Below are 21,259 nucleotides of genomic sequence, written 5' to 3'. Positions count from 1 at the left end.
CTGCAATCTCTGCCTCGTGCAGTCCCCTTCCTCGTCGCATCCGACAGGCTGTGGCTCACTCTTGAGGTTGCGATCTCCAGGTCATCTGTGATCATCAGAAGAAGGAAGACAAGCGGCATTCTGCCTGTGTGTGGAGTGGAGCGATAAGGGCGTCGTCTGCTCGCACTGGTGCGCCTCTCGGGGTTCGGCGCAGGGAGGCACAGAGCAGGCAGAGCAGGCAGAGCAGGCAGAGCAGGCAGAGCAGGCAGAGCAGGCAGAGCAGGCAGAGCAGGCAGAGCAGGCAGAGCAGGCAGAGCAGGCAGAGCAGGCAGAGCAGGCAGAGCAGGCAGAGCAGGCAGAGCAGGCAGAGCAGGCAGAGCAGGCAGAGCAGGCAGAGCAGGCAGAGCAGGCAGAGCAGGCAGAGCAGGCAGAGCAGGCAGAGCAGGCAGAGCAGGCAGAGCAGGCAGAGCAGGCAGAGCAGGCAGAGCAGGCAGAGCAGGCAGAGCAGGCAGAGCAGGCAGAGCAGGCAGAGCAGGCAGAGCAGGCAGAGCAGGCAGAGCAGGCAGAGCAGGCAGAGCAGGCAGAGCAGGCAGAGCAGGCAGAGCAGGCAGAGCAGGCAGAGCAGGCAGAGCAGGCAGAGCAGGCAGAGCAGGCAGAGCAGGCCATGCAGGGATCGGGCAACCTGCCCCTACCTGCTGGCCCTGTGAGGGCGCTCAGCCGGCGCCCATCTCGGCCAGCTCGCCCAGCTCATGCAGCTCTCACTGCGTCAGCTGCCATCAAGCCGTCGGCTGTCGTTTCTTCTGACAATTCGAACAGCCGTGCGCCGCGTGGCCGCGTGCCGAGACTTGCCCCGAAGGGCCCGAAGAGTGAGGGCGGCGTGCGTGCGGCGGAAATGTCATATACGGCCATGCCACTGCATGCATGTAAGAGTGGGCATGACCGACTGGACTGATTCTCGCCGGATCACCGATGATACGTCTGCACATATCTCGTTTGGCGGTGCGCATGCGTGTCCTCAGGCTGTGGTCCAGCGGGGGCATGCTTCCATCACCGTCTCTTGCTCTCTGTCCGTATTGCAGACCATGATAGACGACGGTACATGCACGCCTGGCGTCTGTGACCGCGGTTGCACGGACTGAAAGCCTTTCTCGGCGCATTCCATCCGAATGTCACTGTCGGAGCACTCTTGATCATCACATTCGATCGTCGATCTACTGGTGCAGCATGCACGGCGTGCATGCCAGCAGCCAATGATCTTATCGCGCAGTCAGCAGTCGGACGACGCGACGCGCACTGTCGGCACATCAAAGGTCACGTCGTGACGTCCCCGCTGGCCCACAGCCACGCTTCCGACTCCGGCCTGAGGCATGCACGTTTGTGCGCTATCCGCCACTTAACCTGATTCGTTTCGAGCCTGCATATCACGCGCTGCGAATTGCCCGATTCCAGCACCGCGGTTCATACCAAGACACTCGTGACATGCTGCTACTAAGTTCTATTCTATGCTATGCCTTGCTGCAAGAACTCCAACGCCGAGTATAGGTCTTTCGGCGCTCTCTCCACTACGTATTACCACCCAGCATCGCTGGCGGCACTGCGGTGGCTGCTCGCCGAGCTCATGACGCCGCGGGGCGTGTCCTCGCCGCCGCGCGAGAGCGAGAGCGGCAGAACAGCCTCATCATGCACCGCCTTCTTGAGGTAGACCTGGTCGCCCTCGAGCGGCGTCGTCGAGAACGTGAGGCCCTTGCCAAAGTGCTTCACAAGGCACTTCTCGGCGAGCGCCCAGTCGACGTGGGACGTGAGCTTGCGGCGCGGCTGCACAGTCAGGCTGTGGCGTGCATCGACGTTGCTGTCGAGCACGGCCGGGGAATGCGCGCCCTCCGAGATGGACAGACGGATCGAGAAGTCCTTGTGCGTCTTGCCGTCGCGCTGGGACGACTTCTCCCACAGCTCGATCGTGATGTGCGAGCAGTAGTCGAGCTCGGGGATGCGCACGTTTGTCGCAAACGGCAGACCCGAGGCCAGGAGAAGGTGCACGAACGTCGTGATGTGCGACTCCTTGCTGTATTGTCAGTTCAGAAATCGCCTCGAACAACTCACGTAAAGTAGAAGCACGCCGACGACTTGCCAGTGTTCTTCGCCTCCTCGAGGTCACCCCACACCTTGCGCAGGAGAGGAAGCGACGTCAAGATACCAATCTCCTCCTTGGCCTCGGCGTCAAAGCCGTACTCCTGCGGCGCGACGAGATCGAAGAGCGCCTTGGCGCGGGCGTACAGCTCGTGCAGACGGCGGTCCTGGTGCTCAGCGCCGGTGCGAGAGCTGAGGCCCTTGCCCTCGGGGTCGAACACGGCGAAGAGGAAGTTGCGGTTGTGCAGCGAGTCGTACTTGATGCTGTCGTAGAGCTCGGAGACACGCGACGGGTCAAACTTCTCCTGCTTGACGCCAACCCAGTCCTCGAAGATCTTCTCCCAGCGCTCGCGGAACAGCCACGGCGAGTCACCGCTGCACCACCGCTGCTTCGGGATACGCTCGACGTTGCCGTTCTCGTAATTCGCACGCATGATCGCACGCAGCTCAGTCAGCTGCGCGATCACCTCCCGCACAACCTCGACAGGCTCCTCCTTCAGTGACCACTGCAGGTCAGACCGCTTTTCCGTCTCGCCAGAGCGAAGAAGCATCTTAAGCTTCTTCTTCGCCTCGCCGATCTTCTCCTTGCCCGCATTGTTGTCATCAAGCAGGTCGCGGCGCTGGATCAGGTGCGAAATCACTGGTCCAGACGGCTCGGCGGGTGTGCCAGACGAGCGGTTCGTGGTCGGCGTTGTCGTGGCCGGCTGCTGGTCGCCGGCACCCAGGAGCGAGTGCGCGAAGAAGTGCGCAGTGTTGATGACACGACGCTCAGAAGACGTGTAGATCTTGACGTTCGACAGAACATCCTTGTTCATGATGAGAATGTCCTTCTTGAAGGCGTCACCGAGGTCGCGGGCCTGGTAGCGCGCAGCGTGCGTGCTCTCACCGCCCCACTTGACGACGAGCTGCATCTTCTCGAGGCCCTCGGGGATGCCGTACGACTCGGCCTCGCCTGTGATGACTGCGCGCATGTCGGGCGTCTGCGGGACGGTCGAGTCGTTGGACGTGTTCGCCTTCTCTCCTGCGGGCACATTGCCGACGCTGCCACGCTTGAGCCAGTCGTCTACGCGCTGGCGGCTGGCCTCGTCGTCCTCGTCGCCAGAGCCAACCTCCTCCTTCTTCTTGTCCTTCTTCTTCTCTTTCTTATCCTTGTCCTTGTCACCGTTCTTCTTGACGAAGCTCGGCTTCAGCTGCGCCTTGGTGCCTGGCAGCGACATCTTCTTTGTGAGCACCTCCTTGAGCTGATCAAGCTTGGCGACAATCTCGGGAGTGACGCCCTCGATTTTCTTCGCCTCGTCCGCAGCAAGCAGAATGTAGTTGAGCTGACGGGGGTCGCGGAGAATGATCTCCTCGCGGTATCCACGGAGCAGCGACAGGAACGGCCTGGCCCAAGGCTCGTGGGCAGGGAAGGAAAACTGCGAGTCAGTTACCTAAGAGACTCTCATAGCTTACCTTCAGCTTCATCTTCGGCGTGCGGTCCGCGTGGCGGAGAACGGTGACGGTGGCACGGAGTGTGCTGGTCGACGACTGCTGCGCATCGGGCGGCGGCATGAGGGCGGACTTCTGCGTCTGTTCAACCTTGCGCTCGCGGGCAATGTCGCACACGGCCGAGAGAATCTCGGCAGCCTTGTCGTAGTAGGACTGGTTACCCTTGACAAAGGACCAGCCATTGACGTCGATCACCATACTACGGCCGTGGTCACGCAGAAGGTCGAAGCCACACACGCGCTGTCCAAACGCTTCCACGACGTCCTTAGCGTACGCTTCTTCTTGCGGGGACAGCTTCGTAATAAATCGCGTCTCCTTGCCGTCCGCATTGCGCTGGACGAGACCGTCGACAACGGGCGACTTGCGGGTCTCGGCATGCGAGAACTCGGGGCCGATCGTGTAAACCTTGACGTCCTCAGCTGCCATTGTTAGCACTTATCAACACGGACCACCGGGCCGCGCCACAGCCACCGGTAATGTCCGACCGCACTGTGACTCACCATTGTCAACATTGATGAACTCCTCATAAATGAATGAGCCGACAGTGCGCGGGTGATACAGCGACGGGTCATACTCTGAACTCTTGTTGCCGACCTTGCGGAACAGCCTGCGACCACCACCGCCCTTGTAGTAGATGTAAACGTTGTGGTCCTCGCCGTTGACGGGCTTCTCCACAAACGGCTTCTCAACGACCTTGTCGCCAATGATGATGGCGTCACCGTCTGCCCGAAGTATCACGTCACGCGAGCGGGGCACCTCCTTGTGCGCCTTGTTCTTCCAGCGATCCGGCACGACGACCGGGTCCCAGCTGTCCTCGTCCTTCGCCTGGTGACCGGGGAGCACAAGACCCAACTCCTTCCTCACGCGCAGACGCAGGGATCGGGGGACGCGGGGCCCTCCGTCACGGTTCACCTCGGCTCGCTTGGGCGTCGGAACGCCAATGTGGTCGAGGATCGCCAGAACCAGTCGACGGTCCCAGAGAAGGCTCTGCATGGCGAGCGAGTTGATGGAGATGGGCGGGAGTCGGTTGGGGATCTGAGTGTAGGCGAGCGCCTTGGGGAGCGGGAAATCCGTACTGAAGAACGAGATGAGGACGTCGACCTGGGGCCAGTGGTTGATATCTGAAGGTCAGCGAGGAAGCTTGAAGTGGCGTCATGTGTCACTACGAGAACCGGGGGACGCAGCAGTTCTACCGGTGGCAACGTCTGTCGGTGTGGAGAGAAGCATATCGTGCAACGCATGGTACATGTGACCGTGTTGCAACGACTTGAAATGGTAAGAAGACTCACCTTCCTCGAGGATGACCACGTCTCCGAAGATCTGAACATCGACTCCACCCCTCTCAATCTCGACCAGGCGGGTGAGGATCTCTCGCATAGCTTTGCTTCGGGCCTTGACGTCCATGGCGCACACACCGAGGGTAACGACAGGTGTCTTGCCGCCGATCAACGCCTTGGTCGGCGAATGAGGTCTCGGAGACGCCGGAGTGCCGGGACGGGAGCCGGCGTTGGAACCGCCCGCCATGCCGCGCTCGGCGAGCTTAGTGAAGGCGGCGTTGGACACGGACGCCACGGTCTGAACATTCTGGACGTTCGGTCCTCCGCTTGAGGAAGCGGTGCTCCCCTTGATCGGGGACGCATTCGATTTCGACATGTCGTACTCTGGGGTGAGGAGTGGGACAGGAGGAAAAGTCGAGGATGTCGTCGGGCAAACGCGCTTGGGGTAATTTACTTTTCCTATCAATGCTCGGCTACAGCGGTAGCTCCAGCGGACTTCACAGTGGTGATCCGCCGCCGTCTATCGTGCCGGCATGGCGCCAATCCGGGCCCCCGCAAAACACAACGCAGAATCCTTCGAGCGTCATCGGACCCTCCTCATTTGGCCATTTTTGGCGCGCACTTCGGTCTTTCTTCCTTATTTTCAACCACGACAATCATGGACGCCAAAGCGCTGCAGGGCGCACTCACCCCCGAGTCGCTGCGGAGTACAGACTCGGCGAACGCTGCAAGCAAGATTATCGACGACGTCGCCCGCTACGTCGCGCAGCACCTGTCTGACCGGTGAGCTGCTAATGCCTGTCGCAAGCTGACGAACAGCGAGAACATTGTCGCCGAGATCAACGCAGCGGGGAAACCAGTATGGGAAGCTCTGGGAAACTTGTGGCCCGCAGTTGCCGAGTCGCTGGACCCGAGTCCGAAGGCTCCGTCCGCCATTAGCGAGGAGGCGCGAGTCGCACTGGCAGCGGCTACGGCTAAGCTGGAGCGCAATCTGATCGCTGGCTTGTTCGAGAACCAGCAGGCTGCTTTGTAAGCTGCATTGGATCTTGCCACAAGCTGACGTGTAACAGGCCGCACGAGCCGTTGATCCGCAGGACGATCTTTGATGTGACGACCTTCAACCGCATCGAGGACGAGAAGTGTGAGCTACACGTTTCCCCTTTACAAGCTGACAGCAGACTACCTCCTTCAGGCTATGCTGGCTGAGCTGCTCAGCAACCTGATCTCACCGACGGGGAGCGAAGTGTCGATGCAGAGTGCTGATGCGCTACTGGCAAAGTACCTGACGGGCGGTCGTGAGGACGACGTCGTTATGTGAGCTCTAGTCGCAGTCTGTCGAACTAACAACAGCCGCCTGCTCGACTCTCGCGACCGGCGAACTAACGTTGCCACCTTGCACCTGCTGAACAACCTGACAAGGGACGGCAGCCGTCTGTGAGTCCTTGAACTACATCATAGCTTCCTCTCTGTCCATGTCCAAGCTAACGACAGGGAGAACCTTCTCTCCCCAACCGGAGTGAAGTGGCTCGCGCAGCTTCTCGGCCGATTAGACGACTGGGTCGATTGCGAGGATGCGCGTTTCGAGCTGGCCGTCGGCATCGTGAACCGCTTCATCGTGCGGGATCTGCAGTCCCGTCTCTTCTCCGCCCTCGGCGCTCCGGATCAGGCTGGCCTCACCGAGCCCGAGGAGGAGATCACGCCAAGCCAGACGACACTGCTGAAGCAGCTCGATGCGTACTTGGCTCAGCGCGCTGATGTTGCCGGCACAGAGCAAGAGGAGGACGGAGACAACGCCTCGCCGTCGCCCAATGCCTTCCTCGTACCCCTGTTCGGCCGGTTGGCGAAGTACGCCTCTTCCTCGATGAAGTCAGGCAAGGACGACGCGCGTCTGCCGCCCGTCCTCATCGGTCTGGTTCTGTGCACCGAGTGCCTGAGCTCTATTGTCCTCTCGGCCCAGCGTAGAGCAGATGCGGTCAAGGCGGCTCAGAAGAAGGGCCAGAATGTCTCCGCTTCCGCTGGCGGTGACGAGGAGATCGTCGCCGAACTCAAGACGGACAAGTTCATCGGCGAGCTCGTGTCCGTGCTCCAGGCGACGGACGCGTTCCTCCCTCGTGTCAAGCCGACAGCGGAGGAGAACACGACGCTGCCGTTCCAGAACGTGAAGCGCGACCTCGTCCGCCTCCTTGGCCTGTTGGCTTACGACGACACAAAGGTCGGCGACATTGTGCGCGAGAAGGGCGGCGTCGAGACCGTGCTCGGCATGTGTGAGACGGACGAGCGCAACCATTGTGAGTACTCAAGCGGGACGTTCCGTCTGCATCACACAGTGCGCAGGCGCTGCGCTACAGCTGTCATTGCTCTGAGTAGCTGACGACAGACCTCCGCGAACACGCCCTCCTCACCGTGCGCAACTTGATGACGGGCAACCCGGGCAACCAGGCTATCATCGGCAAGATGGCCCCGATCGGTCTTGTTGGCGAGGACGGCGAGCTCAAGCCGCTCCCGCAGCGCATCAAGGAGAGTCACGAGAAGGCTGCGTCGGCTGCCAACGTGCCCTCCTCTTCGGCGCCCCAGCCTGCGTCGGTGCAGGAGGTTCCGGAGACGAACGCGGCCGCCGAGCAGAAGGCTCCGGAGACTTCGGCCTGAGCTCCTTAGTCGCCGTGAGTCTTACTCGAGGAGCAGTGGCGGTTTCCAGCTTTGCCGCAGGCACGCTCGGCGGGGATCGGCACGCATGGCGCCGCTCCGACGCCGCACGCAACGGAGGGTCTCTCGCTCGTGCTCATTAGCGCCGGCTCAACTCTTATCCGAGACCAGCTTGCCGTTCAGCCGGCTCACTCGTCACGTCACAGCCCCAAGCCGTAGTGCACAGTCCGTGTGTGTCTCCGCCTTGACTGCCGGCCAGAGACTGCGGAGAGGGAGGCAAAAAGATACACAAAGGCTGCATGTAATACAATACAATTAACTGAAGATGTGCCGAAGGAGGGCATGTGGGGCGTCATTGTTCGTTATGTCGTTGCCAGCTTGCGGCAGATGAGGGGGTGCCTTACTAGACTGTGCCGTGGCGGTTGCCTGTCGGTGAGTAGGCTGTGTGCCGAGCGGCGGGCGTGTGTGGATGTGTGCGTATGAGGTGAGTGGCGCTCTGCTCACGGCTGAGCCGGCTGAGCAAGCGTAACGATGCGGGGCTGGGTGCGGCGCGTTGGGCGCGTTGAGGGGTGTCACCGTGCCTTTGTTCGCGGGGCATGTGTGCGGGGGCGGTGGGGCTTTCGGGGTCGGCAGTTGAATCTCGCTCATTCGGTAGATCGATCGAGTCATGGCTGCTCCTGCCCGACGACGAGCTGCTGCGAGCACTGTATGGGACACACGTCCTGACATCTAGGTGTCGTCGCTTTCGGTGTCGTCGTGGTGCCCGCACTCAGACTCGAGAGACTCGGGGGATCAATGTCGATATGTCGTGGCGGCGTCCCACGCCTGGGATCACTGGAGGGGCTGCGTTTCTTGCCCGCATTGACATCCTTGCTCGTCCGTCGGGTGTGCCCCTTCGATGCGCCGAAGCTCAGGCGCCCCTCGCCCATGATCCCCGATGCCATGTCCGACACTTTGTCGCCGAGCCCAAGCCGCGCTCTCAGCTTCTGGTTGTCCACCTCCAGAACGCCGACGCGGTTCGCCCACATCTCCGTTATCGACTCGTGATGCTGGCGCTCCTTGGAGAGACGTTGCTGGGAGCTCTCGAGTTGCCCGTGTAAGCGCGCGGAAAGGGCTTCAGCTTCCTTCAGTCGCGTACGCAGGTAGCGCACCTCTTTCTCGAGGTCCCCGCTTGGAGGCGGTGAGGGAGTGGACCGTTGCGGAACGGCAGGTAGGAGGCTCGGCGACATCGAGTGCGTCTGGGCGGGCCCCGCAGACCCGCGCCCAATGCTGGCCAGCAGGCTGGGACTGCCACTTGGCTGGCTGGGGTGGATGGTCATACTCGTGCTTGCGGGTTGAGCGACGTTGCAGTTCGAACAGACATGCACGCCCGTTGGCGCCGGCTGTTGTGCCGGGGTTGGCACCGCAGTCGCGGCGGCTTGAGGGTTTAGCGGAGGCGGCGGGAGACTCGCGGGCGCGGGCATGGTCGGTGGCCCGGGTGCATGAGCAGACGCCGGCATTTTGGTGACCGCGCCCGCAGAGCGGCCAGAAGCGCCAGAGCCATGAGAGCCGGCGAGCCCCGCGAGCGCCGCCAGGTTACATGTCACGTCGGATTGGTCGCGTTCGGAGCTAGACTGCGGCGAAGCCGTCGGGTTCGAATTCGCCTGCGGGACACTCCCATCGGTCCATGGGGGATCCGCAATTTCCTCGATGGTGTCGCTCGCCGGCGACGGGGCTCGTGTATCTATGTCCATCGGTCCGGGCTCGGAGTCGTTGGTGGGGAGTGAGAGGGCAGTGAAGATATGAAGACGCAAGAATGAAGGTGTGTTGGGAGTTGAAGTACTGAGGGACGACAGGCCTGCGGAAGGGTAGATGGCGCGACGGTGGAACACTTGGTGTCGTCACGATCAGGTGCTCAGCGGCGTATCCGTTGCTGTGCAACGTGCAAGAGAGCGGCGAAGGGCGAACACGCGATGCCGCCGGAGGTCGACCAAGAAGAATGCGAGCGGGGGAGGAAGATACAGCGTGGTGTGCAGTAAATGTAATCAATGCACGACTATAAGACTGAACCGCGCCTGCTGCGAGTGTAGCCGGTCGGTCGGAAGAGGAAGAGTTGCTTCCACACGTCAGAAGGGCCGAAGGCTGCGTCTGAGTCGTTTCCGTTGCTTCTGCCTGGACCTATGATGCGGCGGCGGCGGTGACGACTCTTAATGCGGTTTGGAGGCGAGCGTTTGCGGCGTGACGTGACGATCGCGGCGTGAGCGGGTAGGCGATTGCAGGCGAGGGGGTGAGCGGTCAGCGCTGAGCCAGTCTGATGTGATGAGCAGAAAGCTGTATCTGGTCTTGCTGCAATGTATCCATAACCCAATGTGTCAGTTGTGTCCGTCGCCGGGTCGCCGGGCGGTACTGGGCGGTGGCACGGTGTGTCCGGTGAGCACACCGTCGTCATAGGCGCAGTCGAGCGGCCACCTGCGCCGTACGGGCGACGCAGGCGGCGCGCGCGCGGCGGCGCCAACGCTCGCCTGTTTGACGTGCGCCTCTGTGCGCGGCAGCTCCGGCACCTCTCTGCTTGACGCACAGTGCACGAGCACAATATTGTCCTCTGCGCACCGACTTCGGTCCACTCTGTACTCTCAGATTGTGGTACTCGGTGGCTCTCCTGCGCGAGCAGGCATTCGACAAGTGAATGCACCCGGCCACAGATCCCGGACAGCTGACAGGGACCTTGGGGAGATGCTTCCTCCCCATTGTTAATTGCTCTTGGTGACAAGGCTCTAGAGCCCGATGAGCTCATACGCTGCCAAGTGAGACCGCGCACAAGCACGGGCGGCGTGGCTTCGGGGGTTCCGTCGCGGTTCCTCGGCATGCTTCCTCTCCTCACACGATCCCATTGTTTGGCCGCTTGGATGTCCGAGCACACAAGGAACCAGGAAACCAGGAGGGTGGCGGACCTGCCTGCAATGTCCTGTGGCGCTGGGCGCTGGGGGACAGCTGCGGGCTGAGTGCTGCGAATCTGGCGTTCGCTGGGGTTGTTAAGCCTAGTGCCTGGCAGCCCCCCAACACGGGCATGCAGCACGGGCATTGCCCAGCAAAAGTGTCCTGCGCACTGCAGAGTGCAGAGCGCCGAGAGTCGAACGGATCGAAGGCTGAGCAGCTGAGGAGAGACAGCGCACGACCCTCCGTTATTAGCCCTGCCAGCCTGCAAGCCGCCGACGTAACAGCCTTCAACCTGCATCTCGGGCCTGCCAGAGACGGGAGAGGGGGCTTTGTTGACGTCTCATAAGCTAACTCGAAGAACGTGCTTCTGTAGCACAGCAATTTCACTTCTGGTGACTCATCTGTGCCTTGCTCCTCCTGATCTCACTTGCTGCGTCATAACCGGCCCTACTGAGAAGCACGCGAGGACGGCTTCTCATTCCTCCGAAGTTGCTTCATTATCGATGTCATTCCTCTGTGCTGCTAGAGATTAGTGGTCAGTGGCAGCTTTCTGGTGGCACGGTTGCCATCAGCGCTCAGTTCTCCAGCCGAAAGTTCATCTGAGCGAGTGTTACAAGCAGAGAGAGATGGGTGTCACGGCACCACGTCGGGAGCTCTCACTCTACCGCACCAGCCATGCTGAGGGAGCTATTTTGGGTCAAGTAAGCAACCCTGCAAGCAGACCACACAAGCTGCCAGGTGGGCAACTGGGGCCGAACGCGCCACGCTCAGCCCGCACGAGCCCGTCGCACCTGACGCATGCCCCTTCCAAGTGCCTGTGGAGTCTTCGAGCCCTTGCTCGATTCCGCTGATTGCCCTCATACTGTGCCTTCAAATCTCCCCACATGCTCTCCAAGTGCCGGTCCCAGCGGATCGAGCACAGAGGTGCACCCTGTCTAGGCATGACAACCGGGGCGGATCCCTTGGTCATCATTGCGGCACGCACCGCGTTACGCTCGTCCTGTCGTGAGTCCTCTTCACCGCTTTAGTTATCCAATCGTTTCGCTGCCAAGGTCTGCGCGCGTGACTGGGGTAGGGCTATCAGATAGCTCTCAGATAGAGCAACATCCGCCCATTGTCCGGTATCGGGTGCACCTGTCCGCCCTGATCTCCGCTTCTCGAGAGGGGGTGCTTAATGTTCGTGCTGGTATTATTACATGGATGCTGTCTATGCCGTTTTCTTCTACATTCGTGAGTCTCAGAACTTGATGTTAACTATTGTCAGCTTCAAAACCTTCCCCGCTAGATCCACGCAGCGCGGGCCGCCACGACGCTACTTACAGCTCTCGCCACACCCGCAAGTGTCAACGATGTTCGGGTTGTCGAAGACGAACCCAGCCGACAGCTTCGTGTCGCGCCAATCCATTCGCGAGCCAATGATCGAGAACAGCGCCTTCGAGTCGATAAGCACGCGCACGCCGTCCTGCTCGACCACCTCGTCGAACTTGCCTCCCGGCGGGTCGACGTAGTCAAGGTGGTACGCCATGCCGGCGCAACCGCGGGTCTTGACACCTATCCGAAGAAGCTTGGGCTCGGTCGGGTTCGCCTGCAGAGCGCGGAGTCGCTCAATCGCCTCAGGAGTCTGTTGTGGGAAACATGATTGATTTCAAGAAGTTTAAAGGAAGGAGGGAGGATTGAGCATATCGACAGGTGTCGGAAAGTCACGTCAGTCTCGATCGCATGATTGGCCACTTAGCATACTCACCATAGTCAGAGCAGCCTTCTTGCTCTTGATCGTTCGTCGCGGGCGAGACGAGGAAGACGAGGACGAGGACGGCTTCGAGTCAATGTTCTTGCTCGGCTGAACGCTGGAGCCAGCCGACGCAGAAGCAGGCGGGTTGTTGAAGTTAGGCGGCGGAACCGTAGGCGTCGGCGTCGTTGTGCGGACCTCGGCGCGCGCCGGCGGCGTAGAGAGCAATCGGACAGCAGCGACAGTCCTCGGCGCCTGAGCGAGGAGCCGAGAGTGGCGAAGGACGGAGAAGGACATAGCGTTGCGAGTGGGCGGGTTGTCTGCGATGCGATGAAGTGTCCTTGTGTTGTAGTCTAAGTCGGTGTAGTTAAAATCAAGAATGTGTACCGGAGCAAGAAATGGACGGTGGTGTTGCGAGGAGTTAGAGCAGTGACGAAGGGCCGAGGTGGCGACAAACTGGCTGACTGCGATGGAGCTCTCGTCGGCGAATGTCGGGCGTAGGATTCGACGCTTGCAATAGCCCGCACGCGGTTGGCTGCTCGGCGGGTTTCCCACGGGTGCGGCGATGCGGTGACAACCTGGCCCCGGACCTGGGCTTGGGTGTCAGGGGTTGGGCTGGATGTGGTGAGTGTCGGGGTTGTCTGGAGTGATTTCTGTTGCAGGTGAAGAAGACACTCTCGATCTTATCGAGGCTATATCGAGTGAATCCTGCGGTAAGGATGGCGGCGCGCGGGTTCGGAGATCGGAGACCCTCGGACGTCCTTGGTTGGAGGGGACTAGTCAACTGATCATCTGAGAAGCCGAGGCTGCGGGTGATTTGCTCCCGCGCAACGTCACAGCATCCATAGTGACGCGCTTCTTTTGCCGAACTACGTCGCATATCTCCGTCCACGCCGACGTCCGATGTCCGATACCAGTGTCCTGCATAGCAGTGCATGCGGTCGGGCTAGATTGTGTACAGTGTGATACGATACAGTGACAGGTGGGCTTGAGAGCATTGGCCCTATCTCTCAGCGTTGAGGTGTTAAGGCTGGCCGAGTTGCCGCCGGCACAATGTGCACTTGTACCACCCGTCCTCAGCGAGCTTAGGCTTACACATACCTGAGAGGGTCAGCGAGCCATCGATCGGGGGTTTACTCAGCACACACTCACCCCCGACGTTCTCTCCGAAGCGGTTACCCTGGCATCGGAACCGCTTCGCCTCGCTGTAAGCGTCGTCAAGCGTCATGCTTGTCCTAGTTTGCGACTGTGTCTGCGTTGCTGTTCGCTGGGCCATTGCCGGTCGTGCCGTGCAGCACATCTGATCGCCGACTTGCTCTTTTGTATTACGGCGCCCACCTGCGCCCATCAAGCCATGACAGAGGAAGACTATTGTTCATGTCACGCATGCGCCGCCGCGTGTACGCTTGTTTGGCTAGCTGCCGCGTGCACAGCGTGCACAGACACTGCGTGCGCTTCCCGTGTGTACAATTTGTCGCTGCCGCTTCTGAGTGCGACGTAATGTAGAACGCTGTTGGTATCACTGCACTCTGCTCCACAAGCAGGCGGCGTAGCTTCTCGTGCTTCGAGGTGCAGCCAGAAATTGCTTCAGGCTGAAAGGAACCGTTTCAGTGCAGCAATCTCGACTGAAACTGGGCACCCCACTCAGACGTACAGACGTCGGAATTGTTATCCAGTACTGGAAGACATCTTCACTAACCGGCGCAAGGGAAGGCATGCCCAGAGATGGGGAGATTGAGGTTTCGCTCCAAGCCGCGATCGAGTTGCGGTAGGTCGCGCGTCATCCGAGTGAGGGTCCGCATCTTCGTCAGTGAGCACAGCGGTCACAATCGAACACTTGGACTGAGGCAGTCGTGGAGCGCTCACGTCGGACCTGGAGATTCTACGGCCCTGGGCCAAGTACGGCGGCGGTCGACGATCACGCCCTCTGTGAGCTGACTGCGATCTTTCGAGCAGATGGGGCATCGAGGCGCGCCACGAAGCGCTGGAACGCCTATCACGTTAAGAAGAGCCGCTGGTTGAACTCCGGTACCTGCTGTCAGCGTTCGAGGGCCATCCTGCAGTGCTTTTCTTTAGGCAGTCAGCTTCTCTAGGCAGTCAGCCGCTTCGAATTGGTCAGTAGTGGTCCCCTTGCCTGTCCCAGAACATACGGGGGCGCCCCGGATCTCCAGCACTCTCGTTAGCCTCCCAGTCATACAGCCGAGATCCGGAGGAGGGTGACAATCAGCGGCTTTGCCGAGTGCGGCGTCTTGAGCTGTGATGACTGAGCTTGCGGGTCCCGGAGGCCGGCCCGTGCGTCGGCAGCGACGGAACAGCGGCAGCGGACATTCTCCTCCGAGTTGGCATTAGCGGGCGTTATCCGGCGCAGCATTAGCTGGGCAGCACGGGCGGCAAGAAGCATGCAAGAAGCACGGGTGGAGCTCCACTGAGCTGATGATGTCGTGGGGAGTCGGGGCGCCGGGAGATGTCGGAGCAAGAAGCAGATCCAACAGGAACTGTGATCCTTGATTCTGCGGCTGAAGGTAGAAAGGGGTGAGGCTAGACGAGCGCACGGATGAATTGCAGACACGGCCAGTCAGCAGTCGGCTACTGCAGCCTCACACCATGCACACGCTGCACAGCTGGGGAAGCATGAAGGGTTGATGAGGAGCTCGCCTGTAGCAGCCAGCCCATACCGGAACAGCCTGTGGCCAGGCGCGACCGCCGCCCATGTTTCAGATCCTGCAGTATCTCAGCATCACCGCTCGACCGCTCACTCGGTGCCAGCGGCGTGCGAACCGATCCAACCGTTGCGTCTTCCGAGTTCGGAGTGGCTGAGGGGAGGAAACGAAGGAAGAGAACTGGGTCATATGTCGAGTCCAATTCAGACAGAAGGGCTAGCCAAGCCGAGCCTGGCAGCGCAGGGCAATAGACTCGGCACACCTGGGACCACGACGCTTGTTACAGGAGGGAAAATCAAAATCAACGTGGGGACCCCGCACGGGCCGCAGTCTATTTGTGCGGGTACCTGCCAACGAGACGGTTTCAACCGTTGCGACGGGCCGTACTGTATTAGCGTATTACCCTCCGCTTACTGGAATCCCTGGCGGGCTGTTATTATTGTCGACGTTGATCCATCGGCTCGCGCTGGCTGCACCTGTCTTCCTTCCACTCCTTCACACTCGACACACACCACCCACTGGCCGCCCCGCGCGGCATTGCTTCCCATTGAACAGCCATCATGTCGCGCCAGGAGAAAGATGCGCTGCTGGCGCTCTTCAACTCCTTCAGACCCTCGCGGAGGGTCACGTCGTTCGAGCAGCTTAGCGATGGCAAGGTCCTCATGGAGGTGAGTCTCGTGCACCTTCCTTCCTCCCTCCTGGTAGGCGAATCAACAGTCTGCTAACTCGCATCAGGTGCTTCATCAAATGTACGGTGGCGACTCGAATGCTCACCTGCATGCAGTGATACTGACAGCACAGCGATGCGACACACTTCAAGAGTGGGCCGAAACCTCGCCCCGGCTCGATGTCGGGCGCTGTCAACGACAACTGGGTGCTCAAGATGAACACTCTGTGAGCTTCCCGCCAGCACGGAGAAGAGCTGACGAAGTAGCAAGCGACTCTATCGCCTACTCCTTGCATATCAGCTTCACCACCCAAGTGCGCCGACACTTGAGGTCACCTCCCTGCATGAGCCGAACTTCAACGCTATCGCCCGAAACCCGCGGAGCGCTGAGGGCTCCGCCGGTCTGCTGCAGATCTCTCGGTTCTGTGTGGCCGTGGGTGCCATGGGTCCGTCCAACGAGCGTGTCATTGCCAAAATCCAGGCACTCGACGAGGGCTCGATGGTCGAGCTCATGAAAACCATCGAGGGCGTGAGTTTTTCGCCGCCGCCAAGCGGCCGTCGGTGGCAACCGGAGCCACTAGGTCAAAACAAGCGGTCCGTGCTGACATTGTCCAGGTCATGGCGACATTGCCGGCACCAGTCGAAGACCCGTCCAAGGCTGACGAGATCTCGTACGTCCATCGCTGAAACCGACTCCCCGTGGCTTACACCGCAGTCCACCCTTCACCGCCGTTCGTAACGAGCGCGACAAACTGATTTCCGAAAATGAAGAGCTCCGCGCTCGCTGCGATCAGCTCACAGAGCAAGTGTCTTCCCTTGCGAAGCAAATGGATGCGGCCAAGCAGGAGCAGGAGGCCGAGCACCGTGCCTCCGTTGATTCCGCCACTGCTCGTGCCACTGCGGCCGCACAGAGTGCCGGAGAAGCCGAATTGCTGCGGGCGGACCTCCAACGAGCAGAGGATGGGTTAGCGCAGACCGAGGCCGAGCTCGAAAAGCAAACGGCTATCATTGCCGAGCTGACCCGAAACGTGAGCTTTGTGGCACCCGACAGAAACTGGACTAACGTCAGTGCGAAGAGCTGAAAGCGACTGCATCGGAGGTCAGCCGATTGCGTGAGCAGGTCGAGGAGTCCAAGCAGGTCGAGGAGAGGCTGCATCGCAGCGAAAATGTGATTGAGAAGTACAAGAAGAAGCTTGAAGACTCGGCGGGCGTGCGCAAGGAGTTGCGGCAACTTGAGCAAGAGAACGCCGCCCTGATCGACAAGAACTCGGCCCTCGAGGTGGACCTTCGGAAACTCAGTGCTTCCCGAGCGATGGTCGACAATTACCGCGCCCAAGTCGAGGCTCTCGAGAAGAGAGTCAATGAGCAGGCCGAGGAGTTCGCTCACCTCACCGTCCAGTTGGAGGAGGCGCAAACCAGCGTCGCACCCTGGAGCGAGAACGTGATCGTCTGCGAGACGAGGTCCACATTCACCAGGAGCGCATCAAGGAGCTGGAGTATGCCCCGGCTCGTCGCGAGTCGGCCATCTCCAACGAAGGCGACATGTCCCTTAAGGTGGAACTTGAAGCCGACGATGTAATTGAGGCTCTCAGCAAGCCGCAGCTGCGCTTGCGCATCCGAGAGCTTGAGCGGAAGCTCGCCAATGCGAAGGGCTCTGGGGACGACAGCGACCGCGTGACGACTCTGGAGGGACTCCTTGCCGATGCCTCCAAAGCTCGTGAGCGTTACCAGGCCGACTACCTGGAAGCGAACCGCAACATGTTGCTCGCCCAGGCAAAGCTTGAGCACATTCTCTCTGGCAAGGCTGGAGATGCCAAGCAGACTGCTTCGGCCATGCAGCAGAAGCTGGACGACATGGCCGAGGAGCGGGAGAAGCTCTACCGGGACACGCAAGCCGCCGAAGACGCTCACGCCGACCTCGTCCGACAACTCACCGCTGCCAAGGCTGATCTCGCTCTCGTTGATAAGGACAAGCGTTCGATTATTAGCAGCGCCCGTGATGAGGCCAAGACGGAGACCGCCAAGTTCAGCGAACAGGTCAATAACCTGCAGGAGGAGATCGCCCTGCTGCGCGAGCGCGACAGGCTCCACCTCGAGGAGATCCGCCGCCTTATGGTCGACAAGATTGAACTTCAGAGTGCTGGGTTCGAGCGCAGACTTAGCGAGGCGCGCTCTTCGCTTGGCGGAACCCTTAGCCCCAAGTCGGCCGAGCGAGATGGCCTCCAGAGGCGCAACGATGAGCTGCTCACCGAGGTTGCCAAGCTCACTGACAAGCTCAAGAAGGCGCGTGCCTTCATCAAGAACCAGGACGCCCTATTCCGTGCCGATCACGACAAGAGACTCGAGTCCGGTACGCAAGAGACCGCCAAGTCGTACGAGACCCAGATCCAGCAGCTGCGCAACGAGCTCAGTGTTGCGAAGGTAGGTTTACTCCGTTTCGAAGTCGCTAACCGATCCCAGCACAACGCACTTTCTCTTGACAGCCGATACCGCCTTGAGCAGCAGCTCATGCTCTCCGCTTGGCACGACTTGGGAGCCCGAGTTGTGCGCGACCACGTCGGCGCCGCTGGCTTACGCCGTCCTGTGGTAAGCCGCCCCACCGCGACTAGCTGGCTCGCCAGGCAACGCAGGCATCAGGATGATGCCCTCTTTGCTCGTTGACGGCAAGGGCTGACCGCGGGTGCGCGCGTTGTGGCAACCTTCATGCTGCGGCGCCGCGGAGGCTGAGTTAATCCTCACTGTTGTGTAGAGGTATTCTCGCGCCCTGTGAATAGAGAGTTGTCTCGTCTCCCTTCCAACATTCAGTCCCATCACCGTGCCTGTTGAGGGAGAGGTAATTGACTATAACAAGAGAGACCAAGCCAAGAGACGAGCAAGAGCGAATGAATGAGCGGAAGAACAGCTTAGACGAGGATGTAGTAGAGACCGTAGAGAAGAGATTGCTCCATCCCCATGACCACCACATCTACCAATACCACCATCAGTATAACACCTTCCCATTCCGTCCAACGACCAAGAAACGACCACCACCCCGATCCTCACTGTCCCTACAAGTTTATGTTATTCCACTCGCGCTCGTAGCCACCACATTCTACTTCCTCTACTTTAAAGCTCGCGCATATAGAATTTGGGTATGAATCACTATTGGAACCACCCTCTCAGCGTTTGGGGCGCTTGCAGCGACACCCCTTTCTGTCTGGCGATTTGCCACCCAAGCTCGAACTTGGGCAACCAGGCACGGCTGGCCGGAGAGATAAAGACGGCCACGTGGGTTTGCTTCCGGACGTTTTCCAAGTCCGCCAGAAATCTCGGAACGCTCACCTGCACGAGATCGAGCACACCGAAGTTGACAGCTTGCACCCCACCTCACTCGCCATGGTCCTCTACGAGCTGTTCTGTATCGCGTCGCACAACCCCCAGACGCCGGTGAGTCCGACTTCCACCCTTCGCCGCCTCCTCCTTCCGCCGCTCCTCCTCGCCGCGACCTTCCTCGGGCTGTTCCGACTTTTCAGCAGTTCGGTTCTCGATCGCGTGCACGCTTCTTCAACAGGCGAGGACGAGGATGGAGGACGGAGGAGGAGGAATCCTGAAGCTTCTACAAGTGGCGACGCTAGCTGACATGGCAGCAAAACTTGCGCGGTCTTATTCAGAACATCGCCCGCAAGGTGCACCTCCAGGGCGGCGTTGTGCGGGAAGTCAAGGGTCTCGGTATCGGTCTCACGCTGCCTGAGCGCATGAAGCGAAACCAGCAGGCGCACGATGTTGGAGAGTGAGTCGACATTTGGGGAGTGATATCGCAGCGAGCCAAGTGGAGGAAGGCGGGAGATACGGCTGTGGGAGGATGGAGAGACATCGGATGCCTCATTGCGTGCGAACGCTCCCTGGCGCCAATGCCTTGAATGCTGGCGAAGTTGAGGCGTGGCTTCCGATAACGCTTCCACCGCCGATTTCAACTCGTTCGCCGAGGGGGCGCTTGTTCAGTATCAAGCTCTCGTCAACTGTTCAGCGTCCCCGGCCGCTGAGTCCGACGACCCGTCCTTCTCATCATTGTGACGTCCTAGCCCGACTCGGCCCATTCTACACTTCCGTTGCCATGTCTCGCGTCCTAGCTGGAGAGTAGAATCCCGAAAGCTAACATCAGCCACTTTACGATGATGTTCGACACGTCTCCACTGCTACTGAAGCGTCTGAACGCTGCGATGCGTCGTGACCCGCAGGTCATCCGATGGACTTTCCTGAAGAAGGGAGATGGACTGTGAGTACGGCGTTACTGCCGTGCTCGGAGAGTACTGGCGGCTGTGTTCACGGGACTTGCTGTTGCGGCGGAAGGGCGCCATGGCTAGGCCTGGTCTCAATCAGCAGCCTGGCCGAGGACTGCGCCCCGTGCTGTTGAACGCGGGCACCTTTACTCTCTGCGGCACGGTATAGAACAGCTGCGCGAGTGTTGTACCGAAAGCTGACGAGACCAGGAAGAAGATCAACCCTCCGGCCCCGTCGACCATTAGCGAGCTCGGCCCCGAACAGCGGGGCATGCACTAAATCTCTCATTCATTGTATGCATAGTAGTCATGATCATCGCGTTCCCCCATCTCATCTCCTGTTGCATTGCATCTCCTCACCCATGCATGAGCGCATGTATTCTGCGCAACATTGCATCACAAGGCAGGGACGTCATGAAGGCGGAGGGTGCCACGGGCCATTTCGCCGAAACCCCAGGGTGGTGGTTCAGTCCCAGGCAGGCCCGGCTGCTCGCGGCGGCTCAGCCAGTGGTGCAGCGTTGAATGATCAGCACTCGTCGAGCAGCACCAGCAACACACCACTCACCATGTCGATGTCTCTTGCGCGCACGATCAAACACGCCCGGGCTGTTGGACTCCGCCAATGGGTCCACGAGATGCAGTGAGTAGAACTGCTCCGACCCTGCGAGTACCGGAAGGAGACCGACGCCGACCGACCGAACCACCGCACGGCGACGCAATGCACTTCGGTCTCCGGGACGGCGTGGAGCGGCGTAGAGCAAGCTGCGTCGAAGATGTTAGAGCTGACAGACAGGACCATCGGTGACGAGAAGCTCGGTACCAAGGGTTAGTACGACTTGACGGAGCGCGATCGACTGCGAAATCGAAGATGTCTCGCGCAGAGTGTTTGCGAGAGGGCTGCCGGGATTACATGCGCGCTACCATGTACGCTTCGGAGCGTGCGTTCTGGAATTCCAGCCAAGAAAGCCTGGAGGTTGGCGTAGGGGACCGTGGAAGTGCCGGAACCGGTGCGGAGTCATGATCGTCGCGCACGCCAAGCTGTCGGAACCAGCGATTCGTAGCTAACCAACAGTTGGTGAGGACGAGTTCGGCAACCGGTACTACGAGAACTACAACCCGCGCGAGGAGCAGCCTGGTCGTCAGCGCTGGGTCGACCTCGTCCAGTACGACTTCAACGCTACGCAGATCCCGCGCCCCTGGGCTTCGTGGCTCACCCAGATCCGCCTCGACCCCCCTACCAAGGACGAGGTTGTTCTCAAGAGCCAGCAGCCCTGGCAGGTCAAGTGGAACGAGACTCTGTGAGTAGCTCTTATTGCGAAGCGGAGAAGAGACAGGAGAGCGGAAAGTGGAATGTGCAGCTCTGTCACACTGTACGATGAGAGCTGACCGCAACAGTACCGGAACTCGTGGCCGCTTCATCACCTACAACACTGCCCGCCCTAAGGTCACCGCCTGGGAGCCCCAGGTCAAGGCCCGCGGACAATAAACGCATAATATAGCCCAACATGCATGAA

General features: G+C 60.2%; 6 protein-coding genes across 6 annotated transcripts; 3 read left to right on the top strand and 3 right to left on the bottom strand.

The window, feature by feature from the left end:
- Positions 1 to 1,548: 1,548 nt before the first annotated feature.
- On the bottom strand, positions 1,549 to 5,247 carry A1Q1_04418 (actin cytoskeleton organization and biogenesis-related protein; the record flags this gene model as incomplete). Its single annotated transcript, XM_014322784.1, has 5 exons — positions 1,549 to 2,041; positions 2,095 to 3,500; positions 3,559 to 4,013; positions 4,095 to 4,715; positions 4,884 to 5,247. The coding sequence occupies 5 exons, from the start codon at positions 5,245 to 5,247 to the stop codon at positions 1,549 to 1,551; spliced, it is 3,339 nt and encodes a 1,112-aa protein (XP_014178259.1).
- Positions 5,248 to 5,529: 282 nt separating this feature from the next.
- Positions 5,530 to 7,517, top strand: A1Q1_04417 (uncharacterized protein; the record flags this gene model as incomplete). The annotated part of the gene is made up of 6 exons (XM_014322783.1): positions 5,530 to 5,631; positions 5,680 to 5,900; positions 5,942 to 6,012; positions 6,116 to 6,185; positions 6,330 to 7,159; positions 7,249 to 7,517. 6 exons carry the CDS (start codon positions 5,530 to 5,532, stop codon positions 7,515 to 7,517), a joined length of 1,563 nt encoding a protein of 520 aa, XP_014178258.1.
- Positions 7,518 to 8,179: 662 nt separating this feature from the next.
- Positions 8,180 to 9,247, bottom strand: A1Q1_04416 (uncharacterized protein; the record flags this gene model as incomplete). Its single annotated transcript, XM_014322782.1, has 1 exon — positions 8,180 to 9,247. One exon carries the CDS (start codon positions 9,245 to 9,247, stop codon positions 8,180 to 8,182), a length of 1,068 nt encoding a protein of 355 aa, XP_014178257.1.
- Positions 9,248 to 11,667: 2,420 nt separating this feature from the next.
- On the bottom strand, positions 11,668 to 12,456 carry A1Q1_04415 (iron ion transport-related protein; the record flags this gene model as incomplete). Its single annotated transcript, XM_014322781.1, has 3 exons — positions 11,668 to 11,684; positions 11,751 to 12,051; positions 12,175 to 12,456. 3 exons carry the CDS (start codon positions 12,454 to 12,456, stop codon positions 11,668 to 11,670), a joined length of 600 nt encoding a protein of 199 aa, XP_014178256.1.
- Positions 12,457 to 15,379: 2,923 nt separating this feature from the next.
- A1Q1_04414 (protein-nucleus import-related protein) lies at positions 15,380 to 19,259 on the top strand (the record flags this gene model as incomplete). Its single annotated transcript, XM_014322780.1, has 10 exons — positions 15,380 to 15,487; positions 15,555 to 15,568; positions 15,621 to 15,713; positions 15,802 to 16,015; positions 16,102 to 16,157; positions 16,202 to 16,514; positions 16,556 to 16,906; positions 16,963 to 18,072; positions 18,568 to 18,912; positions 19,113 to 19,259. The coding sequence occupies 10 exons, from the start codon at positions 15,380 to 15,382 to the stop codon at positions 19,257 to 19,259; spliced, it is 2,751 nt and encodes a 916-aa protein (XP_014178255.1).
- Positions 19,260 to 20,518: 1,259 nt separating this feature from the next.
- A1Q1_04413 (uncharacterized protein) lies at positions 20,519 to 21,231 on the top strand (the record flags this gene model as incomplete). The annotated part of the gene is made up of 4 exons (XM_014322779.1): positions 20,519 to 20,570; positions 20,627 to 20,752; positions 20,818 to 21,043; positions 21,141 to 21,231. 4 exons carry the CDS (start codon positions 20,519 to 20,521, stop codon positions 21,229 to 21,231), a joined length of 495 nt encoding a protein of 164 aa, XP_014178254.1.
- Positions 21,232 to 21,259: the final 28 nt, after the last annotated feature.

Source organism: Trichosporon asahii (assembly GCF_000293215.1).
Source record: "Trichosporon asahii var. asahii CBS 2479 unplaced genomic scaffold scaffold00070, whole genome shotgun sequence".
In the NCBI taxonomy this organism is placed as follows: Eukaryota; Fungi; Basidiomycota; class Tremellomycetes; order Trichosporonales; family Trichosporonaceae; genus Trichosporon; species Trichosporon asahii.
Note: the sequence above shows the minus strand (reverse complement) of the source record. Positions and strands in the feature narration are given on the sequence as shown.